This window comes from Syngnathus leptorhynchus, chromosome 3 (genome assembly GCF_054491065.1).
Source record: "Syngnathus leptorhynchus isolate UIUO chromosome 3, UIUO_Slep, whole genome shotgun sequence".
Taxonomy (NCBI): domain Eukaryota; kingdom Metazoa; phylum Chordata; class Actinopteri; order Syngnathiformes; family Syngnathidae; genus Syngnathus; species Syngnathus leptorhynchus.
This window is the reverse complement of record NC_141197.1, coordinates 5052259-5076121: the sequence shown is the minus strand read 5'-3', so window position 1 is coordinate 5076121 and position 23863 is coordinate 5052259. Positions and strand designations below refer to the sequence as shown.

At 44.7% G+C, this 23863-nt stretch overlaps 1 protein-coding gene across 3 annotated transcripts in view; it reads right to left on the bottom strand.

Moving 5' to 3' along the window:
* The window catches only part of mtch2 (mitochondrial carrier homolog 2), a 77726-nt gene that overhangs the window by 34156 nt on the left and 19707 nt on the right, over nucleotides 1-23863 (bottom strand). The window contains exons 4-5 of one of the 3 annotated variants that reach the window (XM_085908514.1): nucleotides 12320-12346; nucleotides 8750-8861 (exon numbers count right to left, since the gene is read on the bottom strand). The exons of 1 other annotated variant lie outside the window; for it this stretch is intronic. In XM_085908514.1, the coding sequence (XP_085764640.1) occupies nucleotides 8750-8861; nucleotides 12320-12346 (139 nt within the window). The remainder of the gene's footprint in view (nucleotides 1-8749; nucleotides 8862-12319; nucleotides 12347-23863) is intronic. One more of the 3 variants, XM_085908515.1, reaches the window with a different exon arrangement.

Sequence of the window (23863 nt, the reverse complement as noted above, 5' to 3'; positions counted from 1 at the left end):
GTACTGTAGTCTGCCCTGTGCTCACTGCTCAGCATTGTGGAGCTCGATTGGCATTTGCCACAGAAAACCAGAATTGGCAAGTCCGCCACTGGCGCCCTGTGCTTTTCACAGATGAGAGCAGGTTTACCCTGAGCACCTGTGATACACGTGAAAGGGTCTGGAGAAGCCAAGGAGAGCGCTATGCTGCCTGCAACATCATTCAGCATGACCGTTTCGGTGGTGGGTCAGTGATAGTCTGGAGAAACATTTCCATGGAGGGACGAAAAGACAGGCTAGAGAACGGCAGTCTGACTGTTATTAGGTATGAAATCCTTGCACCCATGGTCAGACCCTACGCTGGTGCAGTGCGTCCTGGGTTCCTCCTGATCCACGACAATGCCTCATGTGGCAAGAGTATGCAGACAGTATCTGGAGGATGAAGGAATTGACACAATTGAATGACCCTCACGATCACCTAATCTAAACCCGATAGAACACCTCTGGGACATAATGTTTCGGTCCATCAGTCGCCGCCAGGTTGCTCCTCAGACTTTACCGGAGCTCCCTGATGCCCTTAGACAGATCTGGGAGGACATCCCACAAGACACCATCCGTCGTCTCATTAGGAGCATGCCGCAATGTTGTCAAGCATGCATACAAGCACGTGGTGACCACACAAGATATTGAAAAGAGTTTTGAATTGCAGAAATTGAATTTAGGCAAAATGGACGAGCCTGCCACATCATTTGTACACTTTGATTTTGGGGGTGTCTATATACTGAGCCCTCTGTAGGCTGAAAACTTTTATTTCCATCAAACGATGTGGCATCCTTTTGTTCCTGAGACATGAAACTGTCCATATCAGTATAGATATCCCAAATAAATTTTTCACCATTGAAATCTGATGTTTTTTCAAAGTGTTCCTTTAATTTTTTGAGCTGTGTAAAATGGGTGAACTTCTACTACAAATGAACAAGGATAATAGGGACTGCTCTGGCCTGTGCCTCACTGAGATCTGGCTGGACCACACTGTCTGACCTGTTACCCCACCCAGCTTCTCCCTAAACCACGTCGACAACTTTCATCTCCTCTGTGGAACGTTCTCATCCTGAAGCGATTGCAGTGGCACTTGGTGACTTCAACCACGTCAACCTGTCAGCAGTCTTTCGCAACTTTGTCCAACAAGTCACCTGTTCGAGTAGAGGCACTAACACCCTGGACCACTACTACATCTCGAAAAGCGGTGCCTACCGCTCCTTCCTGAGGGCTTTGCTGCAGAGGTTGGACCACGCCATGCTTTTGCTCATCCCAAAACACCGACAGAATCTTAAATCCATCCATCTTCTTCCACTTATTTGGGGTCGGGTTACGGGGGCAGCAGCTTTATGAGGGACTCCCAAACGTTCCTCTCCCCAGCCACTTCGTCCAGCTCATCCCGGGGGATCCCAAGACTTTCCCAGGCCAGCTGAGAGACATAGTCTCTCTAGCGCGTCCTTGGTCGTCCATGGGGTCTCCTGTCGGTGGGACATGCCCGGAACACCTCCCCAGGGAGGCATCCAGATGAGATGCCTGAGCCCCCACATCTGGATTCTCTCAAAGTGGAGTAGTGGCTCAACTCCGAGTCCCTCCCGGATGACCGAGCTTCTCACCCTATCTCTAAGGCAGAGCCCGGATAACCTACGGAGAAAACTCATTTTGGCCGCTTGTATCCGGAAATTCATTCTTTGGGTTACGACCAATAGCTTGTGACCATAGGTGAGGGTAGGAGCGTAGATCGATCGGTAAATTGAGAGCTTTGCCTTTTAGCTCAGCTCTCTCTTCACCACGACGGACCGGTACAGAGTCCGCATTACTGCCGACGCTGCAACGATCCGCCTGTCGATCTCACGCTCCATCCTACCCTCGCACGTGAACAAGACCCCAACATACTTGAACTTTTCCGCTTGGGGCAGGATCTCATCCCCGATCCGGAGAGGGCATTTCACCCTTTTCCAACCAAGGACCATGGACTCAGATTTGGAAGTGCTGACCCTTATCCCGACTGCTTCACACTCGGCTGCGAACAGCTCCAGTGAGAGCTTTAGATAACGGCTTGAAGAAGTCAACAGCACCACGTCGTTTGCAAAAAGCAGAGATGCGGAGGTCCCCAAACCTGACACCCTCAACGCCTCGGCTGCGCCTCGAAATTCTGTCCATAAAAGTTATGAACAGAATCGAAGACAAAGAGCAGCCTTGGCGGAGTCCACCCCTCACTGGGTACGAATCCAACTTCTTGCCAGAAATAAGGACTTAACTCTGGCATTGATGATACAGGAACCGAACCGCCCTTATCAGTTGGTTCGGCACCCCTTACTCCTGAAGCACCCTTCGCAGAACTTCCAGAGGGACACGTTTGAACTCCTTCTCCAAGTCCACAAAACACATGTAGACTGGTTGAGTGAACTCCCGTGAGGTGTGATTCCTCTGTAGTTGGAACACACCCTCCGGTCGCCCTTCTTAAAGAGGGGAACTGTTAGGGTTGAATAGATTAGGTTGATCATATTATGTTGGAATGTAATCAGTAATAATTAACCTAAGCTTGTCCTGTCTTAACAAAGTAGTAGAACAAAGTGCTAAGATCCTTTGCACTGATTGACCAATTGTAGAAGACGCAATCAAAGTTGTTTTGTCTACTCAACATCGTAAAACATCCCCCGCTATTATGTGATCAGAGGCCAGGTGTTTCACCCCCACCTTGGCCACCACACATGTAAATTGTCACCCCCACCCTTCTTCTCTCAATAAATACTGTCTTGCATGAATGCAACGGCAGACTTTGTTCGGACAGTGCTGTGTCAACAGCAACGAACAAATTCTCCACTTGCAGAATTAATTCTCCACGTGCAAGTGTTCAAAGGGCGTACTGTCTCCTGTGTGATTCTTGCTCAATAAGTTAGAGTCGGAACATCTCTAACAGGAACCACCACCCCAGTCTCCCAAACCAGAGGCACTGTCTCCGATGTCCACGGAATGTTACAGAGGCGTGTCAGGAAGGATAGCCCCATAACATCCAGAGCCTTTAAGAACTCCAGGTGGATCTCATCCACCCCTGGGGCCTTGTCCCCGAGGAGTTTTTTAACTGCCTCAGTGACTTCGACCTTGGAGGTTGGAAAGTCCGCCTCAGAGTCTCCAGGCAATGCTTCCACAATGGAAGGCGTGTCTGTGGAATTGATGTCTTCTTCAAAGCATTCTCCCCACTAACTCAGGACGTCCCGAGTCGAGGTCAGCAGCAGGCCATCACTGTAAACAGTGTTGACGGTGCACTGCCTCTTCTGAGACGCTGTATGCCCAGACCTGCTAGACACCTCTCACCGTAGGCAACTCCAGAGTGGAAGAGAGTCCAACCCTCTCAAGAGGGCTTGTACCAGAACCCAAACTGTGTGTGGAGGCAAGTCCGACTGTCTAGTTGGAACATTTCTGCCTCACACACCAGCTCAGGCTCCTTTCCAGCCAGAGAGGTGACATTCCATATCCCAAGAGCCAGCTTCTGCAGCCGGGGATCGGACCGCTTTTGGCCGCCACCAAGCTAACTTTGCACCCGACCTCTTTGGCCCCTCCTACAGGTGGTGAGCCCATGGGAATATTTAAATCCAACAGCAGAAAATCTAAAACTGTCCCGTGGTGGTTCAGCACCTGCATCGACACCTTCAGAGGCTGCTTTGAGTGCACAAATTGTGACCCATTGCCACTGGAGCTGCGACCAGTCTGGGCGAGTTGAGAGGGACAGTGACGTCATACGTCAATTTTTGTGTGGAGATGTGCATCCCCACCAAAACAGTTGAAATACACAACAATGACAAGCCATGGTTCACAAAACACAAACTCCACAATGAAAAGAATACTGCTTATTTTGAGGGAAATAAGGAATACAGCAAGGCCAAATACAAACTTAGATCGGTTGTAAGAAAGGCCAAATCCAAATATGCACAAAATTTAGAACAGCAAATACAATCAAATGAGACAATCAATCTGGCACAAATTAAAAAGCATGACTAACTACAAAACAAGCCCAACCCGTTTACCAGACACTGACAGTAACTTACCAGACTCACTAAACATTTATGGCAGGTTCGATCAGCCTATCCCCTCAATTTTCCCTCCGCCCCTCCACCCCCACCATTACCTCAGTTCCTTATTGAGGAGAAGGAGGTCAGAGCATTCTTTAATGAAAATAAAAACAGGAAAACGGCGGGGCTTGATGGTATCGGCCCAGCTGTCCTGAAACTGTGCAGCCCAGCAAGCCACCATCTTTACCGTACATTCACGACCAAAGGGTGCACTGTACTAAAAGGCGCAGTCTCAGTTGTGTGTGCCATTACTGTATTTAACACACACAAAGGGCGCATCGCATCACAGGGCGCATGCATGCCATGATTTACCGTGAAAAGAAAAACGTCACGGGACGCAAGAAAGTGAGTTCGCTTGTACTTTATTCTACGGTTTAACCATGTACTCTACTGTACTCACATTATTGTTGATCAATATTCATACGCAAATCCGTCCAAGTGCTCATCTTCTGTATCCAAATTAAACAGTTGGACAAGTTTCCCATCTGACATTCCAATTTCCCTAGTCATTGTCTCGTCGTCGTCACGTTGCTCTTCGGCAATGATCCTGGCTTTACGGGAAGCTTGTATTGTACCTCGTAAGCATGTCTCTTTGTCCATGCCATTTTGGAGGGTTTAAATGCTGTTTTGTTTGCACAAATGATTGTATTCATTTATTAATGGCGGCAGAAGTACGTACTCTAAATGTTACGTGAAGTCCTCTGATTGGTTTACCGCCTGATCTATGTAAAACGTAATGTCCTCTGATTGGTTCATCGGTCTACATAGTATGCCTGCTTATTACATCTCTGTGTGGTGGAAGCCACAAAAAAACAACTTTACAGACTTGCAGAAATGGTAGTATTTATTTATCAATGGCGACTACATTTACTACATCACACACCTGGAATCTCCCCACACCTCTGCCCGGATATTATTCATTGACTTCAGCTCTGCTTTTAACAGAATCAACCCGGTCAACCTCTTCATGGACATAGGCATTGGCACCACTCTCTCCCACTGGATCCATAACTTTCCGTCACAAAGAACACAGAGTCAGGACAGGCCCCTCAGGCTCGTGTTCTTTCCCCATGGGTTTTCTCAATCGACTCAAATATCCTCATATCCACCCTTAGCTCAGTCTCCATCCTCAAATATGCAGACGACATGACAATTGGTCTCATCACCAACAATAATGAATAACATTAGCATGAACAGGTCACCCAAGCAGTCACTTTGTGCCAAAACAACCTAAAGCTCTACACACCAAAAACACAGGAACTCAGTCGACTTTTCACACTCACCCACTCACAAACCCCCATTTCCATCGCCACTCAGCCCATCACCATAAGTGACTCATTCAAACTCCTAGGTACACACATCAATAACACATTCAAATGGAAACAGCATTCAAACCATCCATCCATCCATCCATCCATCCGTTCCGGCTAAGTTGCGCAGCTGCGCAATTGCGCACTGGTCGAGCAGTCTCTGCACACAAGAAACTCCACGCTGAGCACAAAATAAAATCCAACATAAACTGATTGATTAATATCTAATGTTAGACAATCTAATCTAATTAAGTGGACGAATGCTTTTCTTTCAGTGCCTTTTTGTAGTGTAAATCAGTAATTGACAGGTGTCCAGCCAATAATTTATGGTTCACTTACACTACACAGCCAATCATAGGATTGACAGTACCTGAATGTGTCCTGCCCATCCGTGCGACAGGTTAACTAGCTAATGACAGTGCGGCGCAGTCAAGCGAGGCACATGCTAAATTAGCTAATCATGGCGAAACAAATGAGCAGCAACACATCCACTCGCCAAGCCAAAGTAAATAAGATATGCGACAGTTCTTTTAAGATTAAATGTCTGTTGGAGTGTGTGCATGTACAAGAGGAAACTGGGTGAGATTTTCTCTTTTTTGAATGAAAAAGGTCTTCTCTGCAAAACATGCAGTGCAGCCAAAAGTGCGGGTGAGTTTACAGAGGGAAAAAAATGGAAGGAATGGAAGATGGACTACCTCAAGCGTCACATTCAGCAGAAATGTCATTTGAAAGCTGTTGGAATTGTACACCGACTAAGGGTGGGACAGGGGATCGGTACATTTTTGCGAGGGAGCGCAAAAGACTGACAGAAAAGGAACGAGCTGTCACACAAAACAAAATGTATTTATTTATTTATTTATTTATTTAATCTGGTGTTGCACACAGTGGTCCACAGAGAGCTAGTGTGTTTGCACAGACACTTGAAAAATTACACTGCGTCCATCCATTATCTGTACTGCTTGTCCGCACGAGGGTCGCGGGCGTGCTGGAGCCTATCCCAGCAGTCATCGGGCAGTAGGCGGGGGACACCTTGAACTGGTTGCCAGCCAATCGCAGGGCAAACAGAGACGAACAACCATTTGCATTCGTACTCACACCTAAGGACAATTTGGAGTGTCCAATCGGCCTTTATGAGATATGGGAGGAAACCAGAGTGCGCAGAGAAAATCCACGCGGGCCCGGGGAAAAGATGCAAACTCCACACAGGGAGGGCCAGAGTTGGATTTGAACCCGCACTCTCCTAACTGTGAGGTGGTCGTGCTAACCAGTGCGCCACCAAGCCGCCTGCATTCAAACCAAATCTACAAAAACGTCAATGAAAGATTATTTTTACTAAGATAACTAAAAAAAATCTGAGTCAGGTACAACATCCTGCTTCAGTTTTACACCGCCCTCATTCAACGCATACTCACCTATTCCATAATAGTGTGGTATGGAAATTTGGACTCCCATTCACGCAAAAAACTACAACATATAAATGACAAATCATCTAAAATCACAGATCACACCCTCCCTTCCATTGACACACTGTACCATAGACGCATCACACAACGGACAGTAAAAATCACCTCTGACCACTCATCCTTCATATTACCTGTTCAGACTGTCGCCAACTGGAAGACGCTACAGGTCCTTGCCAACGAAATCAGTCAGATTCAAAAACAGTATTTTCCCAACAGCTGTACGAACTCTAAACCTAATCATTAATTGATGTTTCAATGTATATCCGTCTATTTATTGTTTGTATTGTATTGTGTTGACACAGATGTTGAGCATAACCTTCTGTACTGGAAACAAATTCCACCAACTTGTTGTGTGGTCATTAATAAATGAATTTTAATCTATGTTGCAGTCAATATTTTATTAATATTGGACGGTATTGCCCTTGTGGAAAGTAGCAGTGATCCTGAAAGAAGGGAGGGACAGAGAGGAATGCAGCAGCTATAGATCGGTAAGCGTTCTGAATCAAGATTATAAAATCTTCATCCATATACTACCTAAAAGGGTAAAGCGCTTGCTATCAGGATTTATTGACCTTGATCAATCAGGATTTGCACGAGGGAGACAGACTCAAGACATTAAAAGGACTTTACAAGTGATTATCACATAAAGAGATTGAATCCGGAGACAGCATTGGTGGGGCTAGATGCAGACTAGGCCTTTGGTTCTGTGAACTGCTTTCTTTTTTAGCATCATCGAGCAGTTCGGATTTCATCATACATTTGAAGGAATCATAACAAATCTTTATTTGACCCTAAGGGCAAGGATCAAAGTCAATGGGTGTCTTTCTTTTAGGAGGCAAATGACAGATAACGGATGGCCGTACTAAACGCGGCTTCGGTGGTTGCTGAAGCAGTGCACTGTTAGCACTGTGTATGTTGGCAATTGGGTATTGCTGACCATGACTGTGGACATCGTGAGTCAGTCGGGAGATAGTGTTGCTGTCTGTGCTGGCTCGAAGCCCCACCCCAAAGCCAATGTCAATGACAGTCAAGTCAAATTGCAGCCTTTATTATTAGAATATAGTGTTTTAAGCCTTTGTAATTAGCATAGTGTTTTAACAAATAGCAATTATATTGCAAACGCAATCAATCGTTGTGCCTTAAAGGGTACCTTTGGTCAACCTGTATAATGCAGGCAGTGATTTAGTATAAAGTAAATGTACAATATCAAAAAAGAAAGAACACAATACCTCTTAGGGACAAGAGACATCTAGCCTGAAACATTGCCGTTTGACCGGCACGTTTGCTAACTGGGGAAGAAATATGGCGCCGTTTTGGGGCGCCCCAATCAGGCCTATATACTACCTTTATAGATTATGTTGAAATTTAAGGGTAATGTGAGTAATGATGTAGGAATAAATGAATACAACGATTAGATGTTCTGTAGAAAAGGTTGACAAGTATTCTAGTACACAGGAATGAGAATTTCCCACGGATCTCCGTGTTTTTTTCCGTCGAAAGTATTTTAGTGAATCGTGTAAATCCGTTGAGAAAATTATTTTTTTATATATGCGGGGGAGCGGCCGGCTGGCTGGCTGGCCGGGCAACGTTAGCCTTGGCGACTCTCGTGGCCATTCCCCGGGCCGCCGCGACAGCGTATTTCCTCCCCCCCAGCTACTTTTCCGTGCTTTTTCACATTTGCCATTCTCATCCCTGTATTATACAAATCAACTTCCAAACATTTACTTAAAAGACCAATTGATCATAGCCGTTACTAAACTTAACAGGAAACTGACTTCCCTGGGAAAATGCGCTTGCCCGCCATGATGGAAAACCAATGTAAAGAAACCATAATAATCGTGCAGTAATTTATCAAAATTGGGGACAAAAACTGCTTATCACCGATACATACCTGTCTCAGAACGGCAATGTTTTTTCTCTGGGATCTCTTTTCATGACACTGCTGCCTTTTCGCATCAGTTTTCCTCTGTTTATGGGCAAAAATTGTTGGCACTGCACCAACGCTGGGGACGAGATTGGAGCCAGTAAAGGAACATAAGAGTTTGAGCTTAAAGTAGTTGCTAACATCCTGTGTATGAAAGTGTGAAAAAGGTGTGCTGAAGTGCTGAGTGTGTGACAGGTGGAACAAAATAAGATGTGTGGTGCAAGGGTGTTGCAAGAATGGAACGTTTCAGAACAAACGGTGTTAACCGCAAGAAGGATGCAGAGACAAGATAACCCAGAGGCAGCTGGTTCACAACAAATGTGAGAAAACCACAACCAGGAGGAGCCAGCAAGTGATTCTCCAGGGGAAGAAAGACCAATGAGAGCAAGCTAAAGTTAACTGCAGTATACACATAGCCAATAGAATAATGCTAGGATGCCTTGTTGCTGTGCCATTTGCATATTGTGTAGTATAAATCATTGCTGGGCAACTCGGATGGAGAGTACGTCTGCTGGTGGCAACAGAGGCGTATAGAGCTGTATTGAGAGGGACCCGAGACCCAGGTGCTTGTATTAGATCTGTGTGTTAGGAATAAATCCACTCGTGTGTGAAAATGCCGGCTTCCTGATACCTTTCTATTGCAGAACGAGCGCGCATATTGTTGGATGAGTGGCAGTTGGGTAAGGTCACAAATTGGAGTCAGATTACTAACTTGAGTTTATGTTGATTGAGAAATAAATTCCAACACCAGCCAAGATGCTATCAACTTGCAGACGTTACGCAGCTGCCTGATCCGGGCCAAAAACTAAGCAACATGGATGCTCCCAGTATTTCCATGTCAGATTTACCGTAATTTTCGGACTATAAATCGCTCCGGATTATAAATCGCACCAGCCATAAAATGCACAATAAAGTGAAAAAATAAACGAGAAAAAAAGAGCACCGGGGTATAAGTCGCATTTTTGGGGCAAATTAATTTGTCAAAATCCGACACCAAGAACAGATATGAACCAGCAACAACAGGCTAAACGATACGGTATGCTAACGTGACATATACACAAACGAGGAGCTGAGAACGGGCCTGACGTAACATTCAGAGTTATTCAAATAAGTATTACATAAATAACACGTTTATCAAACCATCTGTGTTACTTTAATTCATTAAATCCATCGATCGCCGCATATGCGCCGCGCCGCTGACGTCGGACTCATTGTAAATTGCATTTCTAATTATTCCACAGACCCATATAACGATATAGAAAATATATTTCAAATAATATTATCAAACCATCTGTGTCACTCCTAATCATTAAATCCATCGATCAAATTCCTCGTCCTTTATGTCAACAACGCCGCGCGCGCGCCGCACAGATCTAGTATATAACTATATTGTAGCGTTAACAAAGTACCAGGAAAGACGTGGGTGTTCATTTAACAAAACAAGAGTTCAACGACCCAACAACTACTGAACTGTAACGATAAAAACATATACAAGTTGCTACACGAAATAAAATATATCAAATAACTATAACATAAATACATTTTTCAAACCTTGTGTCACTCCAAATCATTAAATCCTTCAAACGCGGGGCCCTTCGTCATCCCGTGATTGAATCCTTTGTTCTTTATGTAAACAACCGCTGCGCGGTGACGTCACTTGCAGTTTAAATGACAGTACAGTAATTCCTCCTACTTCGCGGGGGTTACGTTCCAGACCCACCCGCGAAATGGGAATTTCCGCGAAATAGAAACTAGATTTTTTTGAGCTATTCTTGGAAGATATTCTATTTTTATCGCTGACATCAACCAGCTCGCTGCTAGGGGACTTTCATATCAATGGACTGTGCGCTCCGCATTCATGCCTTAGCGACGAGACTAACAGTGTATTGCTATGTCCAGATGAAGGCCACCGCCGGTGGAGAGTGTTATATCTTTACTATTTTCCAGGTTCTGATGTAGCAAGCATGGTTCGGACAACGACGTGATGGATACTGCTTTATTCCTTTCATCACAGTCAGTTCACTGGCCGTACATCACAACACTGAACGTCCCCGAAGCTCCCCCTCCCACATCCGGGGTTTTCCCACTACGGAACATGAGTTAGTCCAAAATATACAACATCTAAATATACAACAGAGAGAACGCCCTGAAGTCACATGTGACGATAAAGTATACTGTACTGACTCTTTAATTTAGTCATTTCAAAACAAGAAAACGACTTTTAAACATAAGCTATCATTATTAAAGGAAAATGAAGAAACTCAAGTGGCCGCGAAACCTCGTGAAATGATGAAATTTGTGCGATAAAATCATTAATTTATTTTTGAAAACCCGCGATACAGCGAAGCCGCGATAGTTGAAGCCGCGAAGTAGGAGGGATGACTGTAATCCCTTGCTACATCGCGGTTCGTTTATTGCGGTTTCACTACATCGCGGATTTTTGAGTTTTGAAAATTTGTGAAAAAAATCACATATAAGTCGCTCCTGAGTATAAGCCGCCCCCCCATCCCACAAACTATGAAAAAAAAAAACGGGATTTATAGTCCGAAAATTACGGTACTAAAAGCCATTTTTTTTTCCCTACATGAGTTGCTTTTTTTAAATAAACTTCAGGGAATTGATTAAGCCATATTCGTAGAATACAAAAATGTTAATATGGCTAATGACCAAAGGTACCGTATTTTCCGGACCAAAAGGCGCACCTTTAATGAACGGCCCATTTTAAAACTTTGTCCATATATAAGGCGCACCGGATTATAAGGCGCATAAAATAGAAGCTGTACTGCAACAAACTGCGATTGACTAGGGTTGCGATATGCATCCACTAGCGAATAACCAATGAGCCCTCTGTAAACAATTGCGTTTCTCAAACTATCCTATAAAATGATCAGAACTGACTAAAGTTCGATCTAACACCTTGGTACTGCTTACCTATGTTTTCCTTCCATATCGATCCGTAAATTTACTCGAAACATTAACAGAGCAGCCGATTTTGACATGAAATCGCCTCGTGCGTATAGCAGATATCCCTATAGCATTAGCCACCCGCAAACTCCCATGAGCCTCAGCAAAGTGTAAACAATCGCGTTTCTCAAACGAGGGCTTAAAATATGATCGGAACTGACTAAAGTTCGATCTAACACATTGGTACTGCTTACCTATGTTTCCCTTCCATATCGATCCGTAAATTTACTCGAAACATTAACAGAGCAGCCTATTTTGACATGAAATAGCCTCACGGGTACAACAGCTATTCAGTGACGCCCCCTGACCACGGTTGCCGTAATGCTGGTAAGCGATGCGACCTTGTAATTTACTAGTTGAACTAAAACGTACTGAAAATTTGGGCAGAGCACTGTGTACAACCAGTATGGATCAACAAATTCATAAATTGATCCATATATAAGGCGCACCGGACTATAAGATGCACTGTCGCCTTTTGAGATAATTTTAGGTTTTTAGGTGCACGTTATAGTCTGAAAAACACGGTACCCTTTAAGCTGAAAGTATTGAATAATTAGTATAGTAATTCCTTACCTTAAGTGTCCCTTGTTCGTGACATTTCTGCACCAAAAAAGAAAAAGCATCACAGTAAATCTTAATAAATGTGCCAGTTAAAAAAAAGTAGGCCCATTTGACCAAATTTTCTCAGGAGTGTATTTCAGAAAACACATCTTGTTTGGTGTTGTTTTCTCCTTTCTATTGAGATCACAGATATGAATGTCAGCCAGGTTTAATAACAGTTTACCATTAGTTTATCGGATGAGCCCAATTACAGGAAAACCTTTTTTATGGAAATTGTTCGAAATTGTTCAATTATTAGGGAAGTCAAAGATAATAGACAAAAGAGAGGACCTTCTGGTAATGAAACAATGCCTTACACGTACTTTGAGTTTGTGTAGTCAATGTTTGTTCCATAAAGGCATACTAAGGATAGTTTGTCAGGCAAATGGATCATATTTAAGGCTCTTTGTCATTGTTTTTCACATTTCTTGGACGGGCTGTGCCAAGTCAATTTTATTGCTCGGCAGTTTGTACAGGGTTGATGGAGGTTGAGGGTGATGACAATAAAGATTAATTCATTCATTTGTTCATTCATTCATACTGTACATACAAATGTCTTTGTGGTTCTTTATCTTTCTTTTCTTAACTGTCTTGGTGTATGTTTCTGTTTTTATTTTCAATGTGAATTGGTAAAGCACAAAATCTGAGTTTTGATCCACAAACAGCTCAGCAAAACAACTTGTTTCAAGTCTTGGATTATAATGTGTAACATCTCAATGTTTATCATTTCAGTAGCGCTCTTGCATGAATTAGGGGAAAAAAAATCTTTTGACAAAGTATATTCAGGCCAAATCATATTCTCCAGTTCATTTAAGTGCTATGAAACACATGGACAGCAGTTCTTTTTTAGCCAAACAGTTGCTACTCATAAATTTTTTATGTAAAAACGAGTACAGTGTTCATGCCCTTAGCCCAATAGACCTAATACTCAAATAAATTATTCAAATACTAAGAAAGTTTAAGTATAAACCATATTAAACTACCAGACCATTTTTAAAAGAAGAGGATAATGTTGAACAGATTTCTCGTGCAATTGGCTCTTGTGTAATTTCAATGGTTTCAAAAAAAAAAATCTTCTGGCAAAGCTTGACTATATTGGGATCATAAAAATAATCAACCATCTGCATAACTTTTTATTCAATGTATTTTTTTTCTGTCATTACATGAGCCTGTTATAACTTGACTAGCTCAACCAGTGGCTGTGATATGGTGAAAGGCAAATTGCGCTCCGCTATAAAAGCACACGTACAAAATGCTGCTGCAAGGCTGCTCTGACGGACAAGAAAATTTGATCACATTACCCCAATATTAGCCAACTTACACTGGCTCCAGGTCCATTTAAGATGTGACTTCAAGGTTCTTCATTTAACCTATAAATCATTGCATGGCTTAGCGCCTTCATATCTCGTCGACTTAGTTGTTCCTTATGTTCCGTCTCGTAACCTTCGTTCGCAAAACGCTAGTCTTTTAGTGACACCGAGGGCCAAGAAAATGTCTGCAGGGTTTAGAGCATTTTCTATTCGGGCTCCAGAGCTCTGGAATGCCCTACCAATGGATATTAGAACTGCTACCTCAGTAGAAACCTTTAAGACACGTTTAAAGACGTATTTCTATGATATTGCCTTTAATTAACCTGTAGTGGCCGATTCGGCTGGAGTTTGTTTTTGCTCCCTCTCCCCGACCCCACTCCCCCCACCCCTCCCCGGGTGGGGAGGTGGTTAGGTGACACCCAAGCTGACAGCGGCTATCTAGATTCTCGTGGACCAATTCAGCATGAGGGAACTGCAGCAGATTACCCTCCTAGAGGAGACTGCCAGGACAATCGAGGGCACCTCCGACAGCTCTTCGCTTTGGCCTGGACATCCACTTTTTGATTTTCATATTATGTATTTTATGTGCCCTCTTTGCATCGATTGCAGCCTGGTGATCCTGAAAAGGGGATCCTTCCACCTGTGGTCCCTTCTCAAGGTTTCTCATTTTTCCCCTGGTAGGGGTTTTATGAGTTTTTCCTTGCCCTTTTGGGAGCCCAAGATCAGGGGATGCTTTGAGAATAATTGTCAATTGGTTGTCTATGTGAAGCCCTTTGAGACTGCTTGTGATTTAGGGCTATACAAATAAACTTGACTTGACACGTGAGCCTCGGTTGTTACTGAGGCAGGCTTAGAGAATGTGTACTGAAGTGAATGTACGGCAGCTTAATGTCTCTCCTCTGCCTGGTTTCGCGTTAGCACCTTCATGCCATTACTGTCATACTGTATTTTTTATGGCATACTATGCACATACAAACACCTGTCAGTTTCACCTTTTTGCACCACAGATAGGCTTTCTATTGTCCCCCGTTTCTGTGGGCTAGGCCCATCTCCATTTATTTTTGACAGCTTTGTCGACCCCTTTGACGACCCCTCCGTGAGTCGTCACCTTATCGTGGTGGAGGGGTTTGCGTGCCCCTATGATCCTAGGAGCCATGTTGTCTGGGGCTTCATGCCCCTGGTAGGGTCACCCATGGCAGAAGGGTCCTAGGTGAGGGGCCAGACAAAGCACGGCTCAGAAGACCCCTAATGATGAATACAATATATGGATGTCGTTTTCCCTCGCCCGGACGCGATCACCGGGGCCCCTCTCTGGAGCCAGGCCTGGAGGTGGGGCTCGAAGGCGAGCGCCTGGTGGCCGGGCCTTCGCTCATGGGGTCCGGTCGGGCATAGCCCGAAAAGAAAACGTGGGTCCCCCTTCCAATGGGCTCACCACCTATAGGAGGGGCCAAAGGGGTCGCGTGCATAGTGAGCTGGGCAGCGGCCAAAGGCGGGGACCTTGGCGGTCCGATCCCCGGCTGCAGAGGCTGGCTCTAGGGACATGGAATGTCACCTCTCTGGCTGGAAAGGAGCCCGAGCTGGTGTGTGAGGCAGAAAGGTTCCGACTAGACATAGTCGGACTTGCCTCCACACATAGTTTGGGCTCTGGTACAAGCCCTCTCGAGAGGGGCTGGACTCTCTTCCACTCTGGAGTTGCCCACGGTGAGAGGCGTCGAGCAGGTGTTGGCATACTTATTGCCCCCCGGCTGGGCGCCTGCATATTGGGGTTCACCCCGGTGAGCGAGAGGGTAGCCTCCCTCCGCCTTCGGGTGGGGGGACGGGTCCTGACTGTTGTTTGTGTCTATGCACCGAACGGCAGCTCAGAGTACCCACCCTTCTTAGAGTCCCTGGAGGAAGTGCTGGAGAGCGCTCCTTCTGGGGACTCCATCGTTCTACTGGGTGACTTCAATGCTCACGTGGGCAATGACAGTGAGACCTGGAAGGGCGTGATTGGGAGGAACGGCCCCCCCGATCTGAACCCGAGCGGTGTTCTATTATTGGAATTCTGTGCTCGACACAGATTTTCTATAATGAACACCATGTTCAAGCATAAGGGTGTCCATGTGTGCACTTGGCACCAGGACACCCTAGGCCGCAGTTCGTTGATCGACCTTGTAGTCATGTCATCGGATTTGCGGCCGCATGTTTTGGACACTCGGGTGAAGAGAGGGGCGTAGCTGTCAACTGATCACCACCTGGTGGTGGGTTGGCTCCGATGGTGGGGGAAGATGCCGGTCCGACCTGGCAGACTCAAACGCTCTGTGAGGGTCTGCTGGGAACGTCTGGCAGAATCCCCTGTCAGGAAGAGCTTCAACTCCCACCTCCGGCAGAGCTTTTCCCACGTCCCGGGGGAGGCGGGGGACATTGAGTCCGAGTGGACCTTGTTCCGCGCCTCCATTGTTGAGGCAGCCGACCGGAGCTGTGGCCGTAAGGTTGTTGGTGCCTGTCGTGGCGGCAATCCCCGAACCCGGTGGTGGACACCGGCGGTAAGGGATGCCGTCAAGCTGAAGAAGGAGTCCTATAGGGCCTTTTTGGCCTGCGGGACTCCGGAGGCAGCTGACAGGTACCGGATGGCCAAGCGGAACGCGGCTTCGGCGGTTGCTGAGGCAAAAACTCGGGCGTGGGAGGAGTTTGGCGAGGCCATGGAGAATGACTTCCGGACGGCTTCGAGGAAATTCTGGTCCACCATCCGGCGTCTCAGGAGGGGGAAGCAGTGCACGGTCAACACTGTTTACAGTGGAGATGGTGTGCTGCTGACCTCGACTCGTGATGTCGTGAGTCGGTGGGGGGAATACTTCGAAGACCTCCTCAATTCCACCGACACGCCTTCCATTGTGGAAGCAGGGCCTGGGGACTCTGAGGCGGACTCTCCAATCTCGGAGGTCGAAGTCACTGAGGTAGTTAAAAAACTCCTCTGTGGCAAGGCCCCGGGGGCGGATGAGATCCGCCCGGAGTTCTTAAAAGCTCTGGATGTTGTGGGGCTGTCATGGCTGACACGCCTCTACAGCATTGCGTGGACATTGGGGACAGTGCCTCTGGATTGGCAGACTGGGGTGGTGGTTCCCCTCTTTAAGAAGGGGGACCGGAGGGTGTGTTCCAATTACAGGGGAATCACACTCCTCAGCCTCCCTGGTAAGGTCTATTCAGGGGTGCTGGAGAGGAGGATCCGTCGGGAGGTCGAACCTCGGATTCAGGAGGAGCAGTGTGGCTTTCGTCCTGGCCGTGCAACAGTGGACCAGCTCTACACCCTCGGCAGGATCCTCGAGGGTGCATGGGAGTTCGCCCAACCAGTCCACATGTGTTTTGTGGACTTGGAGAAGGCGTTCGACCGTGTCCCTCGGGAGGTTCTCTGGAGGGTACTTCGGGAGTACGGGGTGCCGAGCCAACTGATAAGGGCGGTTCGGTCCCTGTATCACCGATGCCAGAGTTTGGTCCGCATTTCCGGCAGTAAGTCGGATTCGTTCCCAGTGAGGGTTGGACTCCGTCAAGGCTGCCCTTTGTCACCGATTCTGTTCATAATTTTTATGGACAGAATTTCTAGGCGCAGCCGAGGCGTTGAGGGGGTCCGGTTTGGGGACCTCAGCATCGCGTCACTGCTTTTTGCAGATGACGTGGTGCTGTTGGCTTCTTCAGTCCGTGCTCTCCAGCTCTCACTGGAGCGGTTCGCAGCAGAGTGTGAAGCGGTCGGGATGGGGGTCAGCACCTCCAAATCCGAGTCCATGGTCCTCGATCGGAAAAGGGTGGAATGCCCTCTCCGGATCGGGGATGAGATCCTGCCCCAAGTGGAGGAGTTCAAGTATCTTGGGGTCTTGTTCACGAGTGAGGGCAGCATGGAGCGCGAGATCGACAGGCGGATCGGTGCAGCGTCGGCAGTAATGCGGACTCTGTACTGATCCGTCGTGGTGAAGAGAGAGCTGAGCCAAATGGCAAAGCTCTCGATTTACCGGTCGATCTACACTTCTACACTCACCTATGGTCACGAGCTATGGGTCGTGACCGAAAGAACGAGATCCAGGATACAAGCGGCTGAAATGAGTTTCCTCCGCAGGGTGTCCGGGCTCTCCCTTAGAGATAGGGTGAGAAGTTCGGTCATCCGGGAGAGACTCGGAGTAGAGTCGCTGCCAGATGAGGTGGCTCGAGCATCTCATCAGGATGCCTCCTGGACGCCTCCCTGGGGAGGTGTTCCGGGCATGTCCCACCGGTAGGAGACCCCGGGGTCGACCCAGGACGCGGTGGAGAGACTACGTCTCTTGGCTGGCCTGGGAACGCCTTGGGATCCCCCGGGATGAGCTGGAGGAAGTGGCTGGGGAGAGGGAGGTCTGGGAGTCCCTCCTAAAGCTGCTGCCCCAGCGACCCCGGATAAGCGGAAGAAGATGAAGATGAAGCTTTGTCGATAGAAGTTGCGTCAGAGCATTCGTTCATAAACAGCGCGTTTATCTCGAAACGTTTTCTTTTAACCACCCGAGCTTGCTGTACCACGCTGTTCTTTTTTGGAGAAAAACAAAACAAAACAAAAAATGGGGTCAAGTCACGAGGAGATACGCATATGCAGCATAGTGTTTGCCCTATGCATTATCTGATGGTAGCGTTAATAAGCAGTGACAAGACAATTAACAAAGAAACAGCTGTAAGTGAATCGTATCAGTGTCCATTTTGAGTTAGTAATTCACATAAAATGTCTGAATTAGTCATATAAATCCACACTTAAAATCTGAGTTTGTAATACACTGCTGTTCAAAGGTTTGGGGCCACACAGACAAGTTTGTGTTTTCCATGAAAACAAAACAAAAAATGCACAAGGGTTTTCTAATATTCATTATTCTTCTAACACAATTAGAAAATACAATGGACCATTAGAACACAGGGGGAATGGTTGCTGGAAATAAGCCTTTATACACCCATGTAAATATTGCATTAAAAAACAGGCGTTTGCAGCAAGAATGTTCATTTACCACATTAACAATGTGTAGAGTGTATTCCTTATCACCATATTTTTCGCACTACAAGGCGTACTTAAAAACTTAAAATTTACAAAAAAAAACACAGTGCACCTTATAATGCAGAGCGCCTTATATATGGATCAATTGATGAATTTGTTGATCCATACTGGTTGTATACAGTGCTCTGCCAAAACATTTCGGTACGTTTTTGTACAACTAGTAAATTACAAGGTTGCATCGCTTTCTGCCTATCGGGAGGCAGTCACACTGAGCTGGAATTTACCTCATTGACTGGGTTTACATTCCCTTTAACATAGCACTATCTAGTGGATGCATACCGCAACCCTAGTCAACCCCAGTTTGATGTAGTAGCTCCTATTCTATCTGCCTTTTGATCCAGTGCACCCTATATATGAAATAATTTTAAAAAAAAATTCAATGCAGGTGCACCTTATAATCCAGTGCGCCTTGTAGTGCAGAAAATACGGTAGTTTAATGTTATCCTCATCGAGAAAAACAGCGGTTTTAATTAAAAAAAAAAAAAGGAATATTTCTAAGTGACCCAAACTTTTGAACAGTAGTCTATATGTCCACATATAATGTCAGACCATCCGGACAAAAACGTCATCAGAAGTCAGTCACAGGTGACAGGGCTACAGAGGGCAAGACTTCTGACCCACCCTGCTTTACTTCTGATTGGTTAATACCAGGGCTGTGGCTAGCTTTATTGTCTGAGAGTAGCATCAGTTTAATACGTAATGATTTAATTGGATAGCTTGAGCCTCCACACATTTTTGAGTCAAACCCTGCGGGTTGGTCTTAGCATTTGTTCTTCACCGGGCACTGCTTCCACCTATTTTGCCCCTATATACGGGATTAGCGACCCCACGAACAGAACAGGAAAGAGGAGGTACTGATGCTGACAACAGAGTAAATCTAATTGTGTTGCGCGAGTTTGTTATCACAAAATATCTATATTTGCAGTCAGTCTATCGATTACTTATTCCAACAATATACTGAAATATAGATTTTTCCCCGACAAAATACTGAAATATTGATTTTTTTCCCTACTCCTAATATAAACCATAATATTTAATAAAAATATATATTTTTAGATAGAAACATGTCATGTTGACCAATTTATGAAAAAATACATTTAAAAGATGACACAAATTACAAATGACTCAAAGCTATTAAACTTTTTTTTAGTAGAGCTGATCAGATTTATTTCTCAATTGTAAAATGTCTTGTCGTTTTACTGGTCGTCACTAGATTGAAATGTCAGTTGTAGGAATGTACGTTGAAGGATTAATTTACTGGTTCTTTTATCACAGACAAATTGTTTAGGTTGAATTACCTGACAATTTCAACTTTAAAAATATTTGCCAGTACCTGCACTGGCCACACAGCACTACAGCATGATGGAACCACCACCAAATTTGACTGTGGGTAGCAAGTGTTTGTCATGGAATACTGTGTTCTTCTTCCTCCATGCATACCAACCCTTATGTCCAAATAACATTTTAGTTTCATCAGTCCACAGCACCTTATTCCAAAACGAAGCTGGCTTGTCCAAATGTGCTTTAGCATACCTCAAGTGACTCTATTTGTGGTATGTGTGCAGAAACCGCTTCTGCCGCATTATTCTCCCATACAGCATCTCATACAAAGTGCACTGAATAGTTGAATGATGTAGAGCAGGGGTGCTCACACTTTTACTGCATGCGAGCTACTTATAAAACAACCAAGTCAAAATGATCTACCTACACGCCACAAAAAGGCAAAACATAACTATTTTAAAATTTATTAAGGATTCTTTGTATGTACAATGTATGTTGATGTACCTTGCATAACTGAATAGGCCAATATTGCACAACACACATAATAAATATTTAATTTTTTTTGTAATTATGTGATGAAAGGCTGACAAAATTTTTTTTAACGTCAAGCTGCGATCAACCAGTACTGCCGTCACGATAGACCAGTCGATCGCGATCGACGTAATGAGCACCTGATGTAGACTGTTACCATCTGCATGAAGATCACACACACACGTACATACACACACATACGTACATACATGGAGCGAACGAAAGAGTCAGCTGTGTGGAGGTACTTTAAACTGAACACGCCAACTACCTCGATGGCAGTTTGTAATGTCTGCAAAGCTAATGTTGCCAGGGGTGGTGGTAGTACTGCCAGTTATAGTACTACCAATTTCATTAAGCATCTCCAGAAACACCACGCAACGGAGCACCAGGAGTTCCAGCAGTTGAGCAGATCAAAGAGAGCGGGAGGTGGACCTACACAGCAGTTAACGCACCTAATGTTTACATGACTATTTATTTTAATATTTGCTTACTGTGTGCTTGATCACCCTTTCTATATTTGCCCAGTGCAGTTTCAGCTGCAACATTTGTATTTTTTTTAAGAAGTTTGTATCCTAATTTACTTGAATTTAAATGCTGATACACTTTATTGCTGCTGTTGCACAACTTTTGTTACAAATAAATAGTTCATTGCATTAATCTGCTTTATCTTGTTACATTTTGTTTTCGGAAAGAACTGTGTAGTCATGCCTGATGCCATTGCCTTTAGTCTTTTCTGTTCCACATGTAGAGGTATGTAGCTTGTTAAGTCAACCATAATATCGGATCGGTATCGGGTATCGACCGATACGCAAAGCCATGGTATCGGTATCGAAACTGAAAAAGTCGGATCGGTGCATCTCTAATATATAGACACACACGTACACATGCACGCACACACGCACGCGCGCACACACACACATTCACACAAAGCTGGTTAAGGGCATGTTTACCACTTCGTTACATCATCTTTCCTTTTAATAATACTCAAATGTTTTGGAAGAGAGGAGACTAATTCTCTTAGCTTTACTATGATGAAGGCGTGTACTTCCGCTTTCACTCTGATGAAGGCAGAAGTACACGCCGAAACATGTTAGGTAATTCAACCTAAACAATTTGTCTGTGATAAAAGAACCAGTAAAATAATCTACAAGTGAAGACAAAATGAACGTAGTACAACTAGTACGTTGAAGGGATTTATTTTTATTGCCGTTTGCAATCAATCATTACTTTTCATTTACAAACCGGATTCGGTTGAAGTTGGGAAATAGAGTAAAATGTAAATAAAAACAAAATACGATGATTTGAAAATCCTTTTCAACCTATATTCAATTGAATACATTACAAAGACAACATATTTAATGCTCAAACTCAAACTTCATTTTATTTTTCAAATAATAATTAACTTAGAATTTCATGGCTGCAACACGTGTAGCAGAAGCTGGGAAAGCGCATGTTTACCACTTCGTTACATCACCTTTCCTTTTAATAACACTCAAACGTTTTGGAAGAGAGATTAATTCTCTTAGCTTCTCATGTGGAATTCTTTCCCATTCTTGCTTGATGAACCGCTTCAGTTGTTCAACTGTTGTTCTTCCCTGTTGTATTTTATGCTTCATAATGCGCCACATATTTTCAATGGGAGACAGGTCTGGACTGTAAGCGGGCCAGAGGAGAACCTGGACTACTTTGAAGCCACGCTGTTGTAACACGTGCAGAATGTGGCTTGGCATTATCTTGCTGAAATAAGCAGCGGCATCCATATAAAGTATAAGTCGTCGCTTGGATGGCAGCATATGTTGCTTCAAAATCTGTATGTACTTTTCAGCATTTATGTTGCCTTCACGGAAATGTCACCCATGCCATGGGAACTAATGCACCCACATACCATCACAGATGCTGGCTTTTGAACTTTGCATTAACAGTCCGGATTCCTCTTTGGTCCGGAGGACACGACGTCCAGTGTTTCCAAAACCAATTTGAAAAGTGGACTCATCAGACCACAAAACACTTTTCAATTGTGGATCAGTCCATTTTACATGAGCTCGGGCCCTGAGAACCCGGCGGCGTTTCTGGATGTTGTTCATAAACGGCTTTTGCTTTGCATGGTAGAGTTTTAACCCAGACTTACTGATGTAGTGACGGACTGTATTTACTGATAGTGGTTTTCTGAAGTTTTCCTGAGCCCATTTGGTGATATCCTTTACACACTCATGTCGGTTTTTAAGGGCGTGCCGGCTGGATCGAAGGTCACGGTCATTCAGTCTTGGTTTCCGGCCGTGGTGCTTACGTGCAGTGATTTCACCAGATTCTCTGAACCTTTTGATGATATTATGGACCGTAGATATTGAAATCCATAAATTCCTTGCAATTTTGCTTTGAGAAATGTTGTTCTTAAACTGTTCAACTATTTTCTCATGCAGTTGTGGACAAAATGGTGAACCTCGCCCCATCCTTGCTTGTGAATGACTGAGCATGTTTGGGGAGGCTCTTTTTATACCCAATCATGGTACCCACCTGTTCCCAATTAGACTGATCACATGTGGGACGTTCCAAATAGGTGTTTGTTAAGCTTTTCTCAGCTTTCTCTATTTTTTTGCCACCTTTCCCAACTTCTACTGGACATGTTGGAGCCATGAAGTTCTAAGTTAATTATTATTTGGCAAAAAAAACAATTAAGTTTATAAGTTTGAACATTAAATATGTTGTCTTTGTAGTGTATTCAATTGAATATGGGTTGAGAAGGATTTTCAAATCATTGTATTTTGGTTTTATTTACATTTTACAAAATTTCCCAACTTCAACCGAATCCGGTGAGTGGGATTGTGAGAATGTCTAGAAAAACAACGGGGCGATTGCAGATGGCTGGTGTGTGCAACAGGAGGTCCCCCACATCATGTGGGGGGTGTAACTGCACAACCGAATGTAAAATCTTAACCGCAATAGTCCCACGGAGATGAGACTTTCCTTATTTGGAAAAGCAGTAGAGCCTCCCTGCAAATAAGTCTCACACAAAACTTACCCACCCTTGGCAAGAACAGAACACACAAACATCTAGGCAGGCTCTTTAGATGAAATGTATGGTATAGGCTGGGTCAGAGATAGGAGTTTTTTGTCACTCCACTTTGCGGTTAGGGGCAGCTGTGACCCAGAGGTCCACCTAGAGACCAGGCTTGCTGTAATTCTTTGTTAGGAATAACATAAATACATACATAAACACATATACAAACATAAATTTTTGTTGCTGATATGATAGAAGCTTTCATGTGTGTGCATTCCTGAGCTCACCAAATAAGCACCTCTGCGCTTCACAAAGGACAAATGCTCATTTGAAAAGAATTTATTTTTCTGCCTTCAAAG